The sequence below is a fragment of the Taurulus bubalis genome (assembly GCF_910589615.1).
Source record: "Taurulus bubalis genome assembly, chromosome: 1".
NCBI lineage: Eukaryota > Metazoa > Chordata > Actinopteri > Perciformes > Cottidae > Taurulus > Taurulus bubalis.
In genome coordinates, this window is record NC_136589.1 from 28,397,790 (window position 1) to 28,410,629 (window position 12,840).

General features: G+C 40.7%; 1 protein-coding gene across 1 annotated transcript; it reads right to left on the reverse strand.

The window, feature by feature from the left end:
- Positions 1-858: 858 nt before the first annotated feature.
- LOC306750090 (leucine rich adaptor protein 1-like) lies at positions 859-3,494 on the reverse strand (the record flags this gene model as incomplete). Its single annotated transcript, XM_079233481.1, has 4 exons — positions 859-1,278; positions 1,492-1,660; positions 2,481-2,665; positions 3,282-3,494. The coding sequence occupies 4 exons, from the start codon at positions 3,492-3,494 to the stop codon at positions 1,114-1,116; spliced, it is 732 nt and encodes a 243-aa protein (XP_079089607.1). The 3' UTR covers positions 859-1,113.
- Between the last annotated feature and the right edge of the window lie 9,346 nt (positions 3,495-12,840).

Sequence of the window (12,840 nt, forward strand, 5' to 3'; positions counted from 1 at the left end):
ACCATCACATCGTCCGTTAACCACCTATAATGTCACACACACAGCTGTCGCTCAAGAGAAGTCGTTCTGCAGGCACAGCACTTCCTGGATTTCCATGTAAATACACGACGTCACGAAAGTCATCGGGTGCTGCCTTTGTGGCTGTCGGACAAATAATCATCATCCACATTAACGATCCAGAACAAAATGCAATGTTATTGATCATTTGTTGTAATTTTAAAATCGATATTGTTCAAATATTGCTGATTGACATAAACGACAACTTTTTGTTGATGACGCAAAACATAATGCACAGCAGTGAATATGGTACAACCTGGTCCATGAATGAAGCGTGTGTGTTTATTCTAATGGTAATGTTAAAAGTACAAGCTGAAGAGTACCATGGAAGGCAACGCTGTTCTATAGAAACAGCTCTGAAATGCCTTCATTTTAATATTAGTATAGCTGTCATGATTAGGGCTTATTTCACCATCACTAATGTCCATTTGTCTTATTTGTTTACTACTACGTCATAATGAATTCCATGTTTACACGTAACACACAATTCTTCAGCATTCATACTTCTCTGCTGTTTGGGTTGCTAGACAAGCAAGAGTATAAATAAAGACTTTTTTTTGTCTTGCTTATTACCAACCAACATATTAGGCTCATCATTGCAGCAGAACAATGGTCCATCTTTAAAATGTGCAAAGGTGCATTGTTTTATATCCACAATTGGGAACGATTTAAAAAAGACTGGACAATATATGAGATAGAAGCTATTAGGAATAAGATAAGACAATCAAATGAAATTCACTGAAAATAAAAAACATGGAGTTCATGATCAGTATATCTGCAATTAAAGTCACCAGTGTGTAAAACATTTATTATGCAAGGACATTATATTTCTAGATATCTTCTAATAGAGCTTCATCATATTTGAAATTTCCATAATTGTATGTAAATAAACAGTTTTTTTTGTGTGTCTCTTGGAACACCTAAAATACACACATCAAACAGTGTACATCCTAATCAAAAGCAAATGAGTAGCGAGAAAGAGAAAAGGGCAGTTAACTGTTGAGGGGAATAGCTTCAAACCAAATATCATACATTTAAAGGTAGCTTTATAGAAGATCATAAAAACGTAACATCATCCGGTGACTCCACCCAGCACCACTGAGCATCATACCCCAGCAAAGCTGTGTCTCTATTAGGTGCACTCTCTTCCTCTTCCATCGTATTGTGCTCAGAGGCACTGAAACCCTCCCGACTTTGGTGCTCCGTCTGTGTCTCTCCTGACTGTTTAGTGAGGGGAAAAATATTATTCATGTTTCTTCTTGCCCTGTTAGATCTGAGAAGAGCTCTTCTGATGGTGCCAGCCTTGTCTTTGATGTCTTGTAACGGAGCTACATCAGAGTCCTGTGGTTGTGACTTTTCAAATTTGGCACCAACCAAACAATTGGCAGGACCAGATGATGACCGACCACGGCTGCCATGTGTGGAACGACTGACTCCAAACTTGAAGGTGGAAGGACTAGGAAGTCTTTCCTCAGTAAACTCAGGGATCCGAATGTCAAAGTAGCTCTTGTGGTTTGATTCACCATCATCAGCGTGTGGTGGGTGATCTGCTGATTCATCGCCAGAGTTTTCAGTCAAATCCTGAGTTGGACTCTGTCGTTCTCTGCAGGAGCAATTATATATATATATATATATAAACCACATATGAAGCCTGACCCCCAAACTGAAAATGCTTTAAATATACATCCTGCACGATTAGGTTATCATACGCTGCCTCAAGGTTTCGTTGAAAGTCTGAATCTGACCAAAATGGAGCAGTGAATTCAATTTTGTATTTTTTTGTTTTAGGTTTCAGAAGTTTGTAACAGCAGTTTGTAGGATATCCAATGAAAGGTACATGATTGTTATGACAATTCACTGTCATACTCTCTTTTGAACACTGAATATGCCAAATATGCTAACTTTACAATACAATTTATGTTTATATTCAAATGGACATATATTGTCGTATTGCATACTTTCTACAATACAAATGCCCCATGCAACATTAAAGGCATGCCTACAGTACACCAATAGTTTGGTAAGATTTTGGCCATGTATGACTTTGTTTAATGCACTTTTCTTACATCTGCACTAGCTTAAAAAATGCTTACTTTTTCTTTTAAGGCTACATACTATACATTCATCTGGTATCTTTGATCTTTGACCATCTTGCTCATATATATTCTGCTCCAAGGATTGTAAGCCAGAAAAGCATGTTGGCTTGCATGCTGAATGTGACCTGATGAAGTTGGACATCCTGGTATGTTAGGCATACTGCATTTGATATAATATGTATTGGGACATATTACATGTTTTTCTAGCATACTAAATAGTATGGTATGGGTATTAGAACACACAGATAATCTATTATTTTTTTAAATAGTGCCCAATGTTCAATGAGAACAGGTTCTGTACACATGCCAAACAAAACTGTACTGTACCTGCAGGGGGACACTGAGAGCCCGTGCTCCTCCACAGTCACCAGGCTGCTCAGGCTGCCTGTCAAGCTGCTGCCATGGCTGGCTGAGGCACCCCGCTCCTCCATCAGCCAACGCATAGCCTCAATACCCTCGTGAACGGCCACCAGCTGGCGCAGAATCTTCACATCGGCAGAACGCAGCCACCTCTGCAAAAATAGAGAGGAGTTAAATAAGTGTGATGCAGGTATATATTAGGGCACCGTGTGTGTGTGTGTGTGTGTGTGTGGCTGGCACACACACACACACACACACACACACACACACACACACACACACACACACACACACACACATGCACAGTGCGAGGCCCCTGCTTGTGTACTCATTTGCCAACAAAGCATGAATCATAACAAAAGAGCTAAATAAATTAGAAGAATGCTGGAGGAACTAAGGTAAGGTGAAAGGTGTTCAGAGAATGATGAGCAGCGCAACATAATGTGAGAAGTGAATTAAGATGAATGAGGGAGACACCAGGTGATGGGTGTGGTGGAGAGACACGTGACACTATCTGTCATCAGAAATAAAAAATAAGCAGGCGAAGTGGTTTAGAACTGAAAGCAGTGGTTTGTTATCAGAACAAACAAAGGAGTTGTTGCTGAAACAAGTTGTGCAAGTTGTTGCCAAATATGGACGCAGGTGCGCATGCAGGCGCACTCAGACAGTACAAACAGTACAGTAAATGATTTTGTCCATTTAGGAAAATGCATAATTACATATTCTCTATGATAGATTCAATGCTGAGAACAGAATAGGAGTCTTTACCATCTCTTGTTTCAGGCTGCTTATTTTGTCAGAAAAGCTATCGCTGAAGGCAGAGCTGCGGTCTCCCCTGTCGACCACATCAGACCTCCAACCATCTCCGCAGTCCGCAGAATCCCTCATCCAAATCAGAAGACTTTCCGGTGTTTTCCGGCCAACCTTATTTTCCACTTCTCTCAGATCTGGGAAGGAATCGTTGAAGATTTCCTCTGCCATCCCCCCGCGCAGTTACTCCCAAAGTCCTCCGGTGGCTTTGGATAGAGAAGAGCTTGTGCGTAAAGTCACTTTCCAAATTCCGCTGTGAGAACTTAGGACTCAACAGCGAGAAAACCGCACACCTATAAATCTACTCCCACACTTACAGCAAAGTCCCACACGTTATATTCCGGAACAATCAACAACAAACCATGATCACGAATGACAAACCTGCCACAGAGGCGCAGAACAAGCCATGAACACGCTGGAACGACATGTCACCTGTACCTGCTGACATGCTGTCGCCATTCATGCTACTGAGGTATTGATGGTATGCAGCATAGAATGCGATGCTGGAAAGTGGAAATGCTCTTTGTGTAGTCCCCAAACAACGGCGCAGTTTCATACCAGCAGTCACATGGAGAGGCAACACCTGTGCGCACCGAGCTGGCACGTTAAATCCGTGAAATCTCTTGGTCAGCCTACTGTCTTTATATGTTTAACCTTGATCACAGACAGAGTAAGCCTATATGTGTTACTTCCTAATGATTAAGTGGGTCACGCATATTTATTCCCTCAGAATGTAACTAAAGGCAATAAACCTGTACAGTTGTTTAAACGGCAATTTAGGCATATGTTATCAAATATCAAATTTAAATGTCCTCATGACAGCCTCTGTTTGTTCATTCATTTTGGAATAGTATGGTGTTACAGGTGTTTTTGTTTAAAATGTAGATAGCTGTACTTGATCAAATATGTTTAATTGATAAATAAATAAATAAAAGTGGTATGTATATTTAACAACCCAGATAGTTTGTCTCTATATCTTTCCTCTTGCTATTTATCAATCACAATTGTTTTGGTGTAAGTTGCCTGTTTTGCAGATACCGGCTCTCTCCAATTGAATGGGACTATATGGCTCTTGGTCTCAAAGCACCAAATAACATTTCCAGAAATCCTGACCCAGTTAGTCAAGATAATCCACAGACCTTGTTGTGAGCAGTTTCATCTCTGGTATTTTGGTGTGACTGTCCCTCATAGATACTCTGTAGAAGAAACAGGTCTGCGCTGTTGCACAGTCCACTTTTAGACACAGAGAGAGGCCAAATAAGCAGAGAGCAAGCTAACATCTGCCACAGTCAAATAGATGAATTATTTGTATTCATCCGTCATCTTGCCCCATATTGATGCCTTTCAAAATCAGGGCAACGGTTATGGGAGGTTCCTGCTTCCTTATGAATGAGGACATGACCAGTTGTGCATTATTGTCAAAGCAGTATGAAATACAAATGACAGTGCAGTCTGTGAGAAAGGTAAAGCCACGAGCATAATGCACGACTGAAAATATGTTTATGATGCTTCATCAGTTTACAGAAAACTAAGCTGAGCCCTCAGAGGGTAAAGTTAGTTTTATGTGGGAAAAAGTCAGAGAGTGGGAGGCATCTTTGAGACTGTGGCAGAAAACTTTGAGGGTTTTACCACTGGCCACTGTTAGAGGGAGACAAACACCGCTGCATCCAACACAGACTGGTGGAGAAGTTTGTTCAAGGTGTTATCAGCCAAGTGGCTTGAACTGAGAATTAGCAAGCTCCAACATTGCCAACTGTTTTAAAGATAATGCAATGAACACCATTAGCATGATAAGCACAAGGCTTACACAACATACACACTGCAGTTGGGAGGATGTTCAGGAAAACACAAAATAGCTTCATTTCAAAACAATTTACATCAAACACAAAAAAAATTGCACACAGAAGTAACTGTTCCCCAACATAAATATTAACGCAACAAATAAGAGACAGCAACTGATTGCGACAAAAATATAAAAGAGGGTAGAACCATGTTTCAATGAATGAATCTCGATTTCCTGTTGTGATTTAAAGGATTAAATATGACTAGCCTATCGCCTGAGTCTGACCTCCCTTACTCCAGTTTAGAGGCTAAAGTTCAGTCACCGTTAAAAAATGATCCACCTAGTTAATTTGACTGGCGCTGCTATGTGGAGACTATAACACTTCAGCAGTCCTAGGTGAATCAAAGAATATGTAAAATATGTATTACTGCTTAAATATGCTTTTGTGTAGAGTCATGTAAAAATAAGAAATCATCACCAAATATGTAGACAAATGATGAATAAACCATGGCACACAAACTTATTTGACATGCTAAGACGACTCAAGCCGCACAATAAAGCACACATGCAAGATGGCTACTCAAATACCAATCCCCCGCTCCCCCCTTTAACACAACTAAAAACCCCTCAAGAACAAATCAAACAAAAAATGACTCCTCCATTTGATCATTTAACGGCACACTAAAATGGAACAGGTCTGAAGAAAATTGTTTGCTGCTCTCGTAGTGTCCATGTTAAGGCTCCACTATGTTCATCAGCTTGTAGCTAATGTTGTCTGCTTGCTGTTTGGTACCGAGCAGGAAGTGTGCAGTCGGTTTTTATAACTTTTTTCACTGAAAACAGCTGCCCGTAGCAGCCGGTGTTTTTGCTGTTGCCAAATATGTCTATTCTTCAGCCTTACGTCAACTGGGTTTTTCAAATTCTGATTGTTTTCTCTGTTAATATTGGATTAACAGGACAAAACAACACTATGTTAAACCATCTCTGATCTGCTTGAGCATGCCTTTCTTATATGATGTCCATTAGCAATCCCTCCATGTTTGACTCCTCCACTGAACATGAAGAATCTAAAAAATAACACCATATTTAACCAAGCAATCTTTAATTTAATACTATGAGCTAAGATTTCTTGGTTCTAAAATGTCCATGAAACAGGGATTTTAAACATATTTCTTAAATAAGGAACCTACAAAAACAAACAAACACTGGCCTCAGCTGCTCTCTTGGGTGAGTCTAAGTGCTGGAAGAAGCTCAGGTAAGCTTCCCTTTTCATAGACTCTGTCCCTTCCTTGGTCCTAGTGCTAGACCTGCTATTACCTTCCCTTCCTCTAAAATGATAAATGTTTGTACACACATAAATAGATCTGAAATGTTAGCTCTTGTATTGTTGCAGCTGTTGCTATTGTTCATGTTTAAAAAAGCTTTAAATTGATTTCCCTTTACTTCTAATGAACATATGATGAAGCATTAATATTCCCTCCACACTCGCTGTCTGCTGCAGCATAACAAGTCTTTGTAAGAGACGAGACATCTGCTGAACACACTCTCTTTTGATCATAAGTACAGCTTCTCTTGATATGTTGGAGAATCAGCTAACTCGAATCAAATAGCTTTTTTCCCCTCTGAAAAGACCTGTAGATGGCAGCAGACATTCAACTTATCTCAGCATTCAGACATTTGATGACATTCTCAGAGGTTCAACAATCAAGCCTGAATTTTCGCTCCACTGGGATTTCATTCATTAGCTCTGTTTACTTAAGAGCACAGATTAGGTTTCAAACCCTGAAAACTGAGCCCAAGTCAACACTCTGAGGTCATCTCATCTTATGAATCATAATGTTTTCTGTAATTTTATAGCTACGTTTCCACCATCAATTCTCAGTTTCTTAACAAACACGCTAAACTGCTGCGAGCACATTCCATGATTTCATCAGAGGCATAATATTGACAGCAAATATGTCATACTTAACACAACATGCTTGTAATGCCCTTGGAATGAAAAAGCAAGTGGGAAATTGGAATGACGAGTGGATAAAACAATCTGGGCACTGCAACCCCAGGGGAGTGGCTGTAAAACATTACCCACATATGAGCAAGTTTTCTCAGGGTAGCTCAGACTAACCCTGGGGTCAGCATTACATGAGGTGAATGTTACAAAAAAAAAAGTTACACACAGAGGAGAATTATGATCTTTACGAGTCAGGGCCTCTTACTTCCAGTTTTAGGGAAATCATAAACTTACACAAACATTAAAAAAATGGTCAAATAGTGGATGTCATTTAAAGGCCAGCATTATGAGCAGATAGGATTTTACAGCATCTGTCAGTGCAGTGAAGTGTGATTTACTAAGAATCATAAAGAGGATGTGGGGGTTTATTAGAGTTGCCCTACTTTTTCTTTTTTTGCCAAACCACCTGAAACGTGAAAAGCAGAGACGTGAACGTCAATCCACATTCACTCATGTGGATTGAATTCAAGGAATTCATCCTGAAGTCTCTTACGAATGGAGAACACGTATATGAGAACAGGGGAATATATATTTTACTATTCTCGTAGCCTAATTCCCCAGTGAATAAGCCTGAAGCGTGGCGTGTGTGCGTTTGCATGCATCGCGTCAAGGGTCAGAAAAACAGCATAACAACTGAGGCCACTGGGCCAGGAAATCCTCCAGGTTCACATAGTCTGTGAAAAGACCCTCACGTACAAACAAAGCCAATCAGGAAGGGGACCTCTGGACTGCACTGCAAAATTAGGCCAGAAATCACTCAATGGTTCGTAGAAGTCCCCCCCCCCCCAAAAAAAGTCTCTCAGGTGTGGAAATCTTCACAGAACCAGGCTCGTGGTTTCCCTTTGTTTCCAGTCTTTATGCTAAGCTAAGCTAGCCATCTTCTGGCTGTGTAGCTTCATATTTACTGTACAAATAAAAGAATGGTATCAATCTAGTCGTAAAGCATTTTTACCGAAAATGTTAAACTGTTCCTTTCAAGGATCTAACTGACATATTTAAAAATTATGCAAAAAAGTCCCAAGATTAAAAGAGAAGCGGTTAGTTAATAACTCCCGCTGCTCATGAATTTTTAGTTAGGTGATCACGCTGCTCTGTGCATCTGTTTCTATTTAGGAACCTACAGAGAGATTAAATGAGTGTGGAAAAGTAATGGATCGCATATGTATGGAGAGGCCCATTTACATCCTGTAATTGTGTTGGGTTTATTCAAACCATGACATAAAGCAAAGATCCCAGAGCTGAGAAGACACATAAATACAGAGTTTAAAGTGTGTGAGAGGCATACCAAGGAGTCCATTAGTTTTTACTGGAAAGCTGACAATTTCGAAGTGCAATTTGCAATGTCAATTGGGGCAAAACAAAAACAGAGATGCACATTGTGCGCAAGCACAAACAGTTAGCCGATGCTGTCTGACTGTAGGGCCATCCATAGATTCCTGCTGCATCAATCTTTGTTGTTTAAACAGATGTCAGCGGCACCAAAGAGCTTGTGCTGTGCCTGATCGAATGCTTGATAGGAAAGCTCGGAGGAGCCTGTGTCAGAGGCCACAGGGGCCAGTAGCTTCCAAGCACATTAACATTCCTGAATAAATAACCCCAGGGAATGTTATTGTGGAGACGTTAAACAGGATTTTCCTCCCAGAGCGCAGGAGAACGGCCAGGCATCACTCTGGCGTCTCCATCGCCTCGGGTTAGAAGGAGCTAAAGCAGCCAGTGCCAAAATGAAGAGCTTTTTAAACCCTTTATATCCTTTCCTTCCTTAGAAAAAAATGCAGCAAATTGCACCACATGAAATCATTCTGGTGTTGTGGTTTAATTCATTTAGATATTCTTCATCAGAATCAGATTTAGTGCGTGTGCACATACACAGAATTTGTCTCAGTTTTTTTTATCACCTCTGTGAATGTTCTTGTACATGAATTGTAATAACAGGGACAAGGACAACAAAGCTGAACAAATAAAAGTAAACAACAGGACTGTTATGTACACAAGAAAAAAATAGATGTTTATATAATGTTCCCGTCAGTGTGCATACAAACACATCTAACTCATAGTGACATAATCAAGCACGAAAATATTTAATATAATTTTTATACCTTTCCAAAAAAAGGCATAGTACTGAATATTTTACATATTTCTGAATTCTGCTATGTTGACTACACCAGTGGTTACAAAAATATAATAATTAAATCAGACACTGATGTCATCAGTGTCTAAATCAGACACTGATGGCACAGCGCTATGTATTACATCTTTTTTTCAACCAAAAATGCTTTGCGCTGGTTAGGGGGTACTTGGCTGAAAAATGATTTCCCATCACTGAAACAACGTTGAGAACCACTGGACTACATTATGGGTTTCTCATTGTTTTCCATGCAACATGTGTTTGCAATAATGGACTTTCAGCGGGACCAGTGCGGTAGGAGAGGTTAAGTATAGTCAAGTAAGTCAATCTTATTTATATAGGCTGGTATCACAAATTAGCATTTATGACATTGTGTAATCTTGAGTTTCCCTGAATTCTGTTTTGGATTGGATACATCCCTAACTGCCCCAGCAGACCTCTCAAATGTGCTACAATTAATCAGTTTGCATTGTTATTTTTAAGAACACAATTCCATTTAGGCATTTATATAGCAATCAATAGTGATGCCACTGAGGGAAGTGAGTGTTTCAATCAATGCTGCATCTCATTTTAAGAGTGACAATCGATGTTGCCTCTTCTGCTTCTTCTTTAAACCTGCATTGATTGATTTTTTTTGGCCTCTCGGGGGTAGTGCAACAAGCTGAAAACACTATTCTGAAGTTGTAATTGCAGTTATGTCAGCCAGCAGTTTACTACTAAAACATGGAGAAACATTAGCATTCATTTAGAGTAAGCTGTGTGTCCATCTGACAATTATAAGTAAAATATTCACTCTCTAGTTAGCTCTGCTTTGCTTTCCTTCAGCTGCTGTTGTCTGCTTGCTGTTTGGTGCTGAGCATGAAGTGTGCAGTCGTTTTTTAGAACTTCTTTCACCGAAAACAGCTGCCTGCAGCAGCCGGTGTTTTTGCTGTTGCCAAATATGTCTATCCTTCAGCCTTACGTCAACTGGGTTTTTGGAATTCCGACTGTTTTCTCTACAGCTCACTCGTAGCTCCAAATTGAATGCTACACAACGAAACCCCTTGCAGTTTCATAACTCCCCTTCTACTCAGAAAGGCAGTTATTGCCAAATCCTTGACGATGTCTCCCCCTCGCTCGCTCCGTGCATGTTGTGGTGTTAGACGCCCGGGGAGGAGGATTCCTCTGATCGACCTGTTGCTCTGTTACAGTGCAGCTTGGAGTTAGCTAGATAGCCCCAGAGTCCACCCTTCTCCTCCCCTGGTGAATCACACATTCCTAATGCTGGAGGTCAGCATGGAGGAAGGACTACAGCTCCAGACACATTGATGATTGCGTGACATATAACTGTTGTTGATTGGGTGATTTTTCTCTGGAAGGCCTGTGAAGGCTTTCTGTAAGTGATCTTTCTCCAGAGACATGTATTCATTGTGTTAAAGGTCACAATCGAGTGCCAGCCGAGTGACACGAGAAAGAAAAGTGAGCAAGGTCAAAAGCCTCTGGCCAGGTGCCAAAGGAAATACAGGTTTCAGCGAGAATGAGTGTGGTACCTGAGATTTAAAGTTAATCACACAGGGAAAGTTATACCCTATGTTCCTACTCTGCTCCCTTTTTTTTCTTTCCCCAATATTTCTGTCCTGTCTCATTCTTCCCCCTGTGCCGTTTCTCTGGTTACTAAATGAAAACACATGAGACCCTATAGAGGGGTTCTGGGATTTCGTTCACCTTCGTTGTACGCACGCAACATTTACATTTGATTGACACATAAATGTTTATTATCACTCGATTACCTTACAAACCCTCTGCTATATGGTGGCATGCAATGGGGCTGGCACGCTGCATGACCAACCTACATCCACCTTATCTCTGGTATTAGACAACATGTGGCATAAAAGGATAAAGAGTCTCGCTGGGGAGATGTTGCTGTGCTGTCAGCAAATGGCTGCCAGTGCCAGGTGCGCATATGGAGAGCATCAGAGCCCGCTGCTCACGATGTTTGATGAAGTCAATGTTTGTGTTCCGTCAGCAGTATATTCTTCTTGGCTCAGTCCCCAGGGGCTCCTTCAGACACATATGGAGGTAATTTGTTCAAATTCTTCAGCAGAGAAATAAATAAAGGGGGGGGCCGGGGGGGGGGGGGGGGGGGGGGGGGGGGGGGGGGGGGTTGGGGTTGGGAATCAGTTTTGAGATGTTGGTAAGGAGTGGGGGTGGTATACATCTTTAAGGGGTAAAGGGAATGGAGGTTTCTGTGAGAAATGGCTTTTAAAGAGCTTCACATGCAAATGTGCGTTTAGAGATTTTATAGAAGCCGCTGCATGATTATGACATTAAGCAGAAAACAATACATAAAGTCTAAAACCCCACCAGTAGAGCTGTCATTGTCCAATAGTCCCCACAATAATTGTTTTTGTCACTTTTGCTATTCTCACTGCCTTGCTGTTAGGGGAGCTAAAACTCTAAAATTTGACCTCAGGATGTCACGGGGATAAACGTTAGTTGTGGAATAACCACATTTACAAAGGATCCTTCCCCGGTGAGCATGATTGTATTCATTAAATCTCACAAGTCTTCTGGTTATCATGAATAGTCACAATACAATCAAATGATGGAAATGAATTTGGGTATATTGTGATTCACCTGGGTCTAAAATCATCCATGAATTATAAATGACTTGCCAATTTTCCAAGTAAATGTCCTGTAATTCGGATTTATTGATCATCGTCTATCCTCTGGGATTCACAGATACCCAGAGAATCCTTTTGGAAATCTGGCCATTATATTTCTGAAAACCGTGTCACATAAAATTATAAGTTTTATGGAAAGGTTTGAGGAGAATGATGAGGGAGCTAATCACGTTTGACCACAGGATGTCATCACAAAAAAAGTTTTGCAACGGCAATGTTGACGTAGAGCTGGAAAAACTCCAGGATAGAGTTCAACTATCAACAAAATGTTTCAACATCACAAGCCAACCACTAATCTCATTGAACCCTTTGTGTACATTCGACTGTATCTCAGTCTCAGACTCCCGGTCAGTGTAGCCATGTCTCCAGATCTGCTGTAAAGGTAGTGAGTGCAGAGATTTTGCCTTCCTCTTGATGTTTACATTATCCAGACACAGGGGGAGGATGAGGAGAGAAAGAATGAAAGAGATAAACAGAGAGAGAGAATTACTTACAGCTGCAGCACTGCAAAGGTCTGAGGGCTTCTGGGCACGGACACAACATATTATAGCTAACATTAGGATTAAGAGTAGTTTTTATGAGGGCCCTTTGCAAGTATTGTGTTTGTGGTTGAGTGAGGAGCAGATAAAGGAGGCTGACACAACATGTTTAAAGCCTGCTGTCTTCGCCTCACTTTAGTTCCAGTTCACTCAAACAGAACATTTACAAGCGATGAATGAGCTTGTAAACAACTAGTGTAGAGGGAAGAAACATTTGGTGAATTTCCATGTCTAAGTAAATGTTTAAGTCTGATAGTGATAGCCCTGGAAACTGATTGTGTGCCATGAGCCACAATGAAAAAAAGAAAAGAAAACTCTCCGAGAGTCCAAAAGCTTGGCTCAGCTCAAAAGCCAAGGTCTCCTGGGGAGCCAGACATCATCATGGTGTTCTGTGAATAA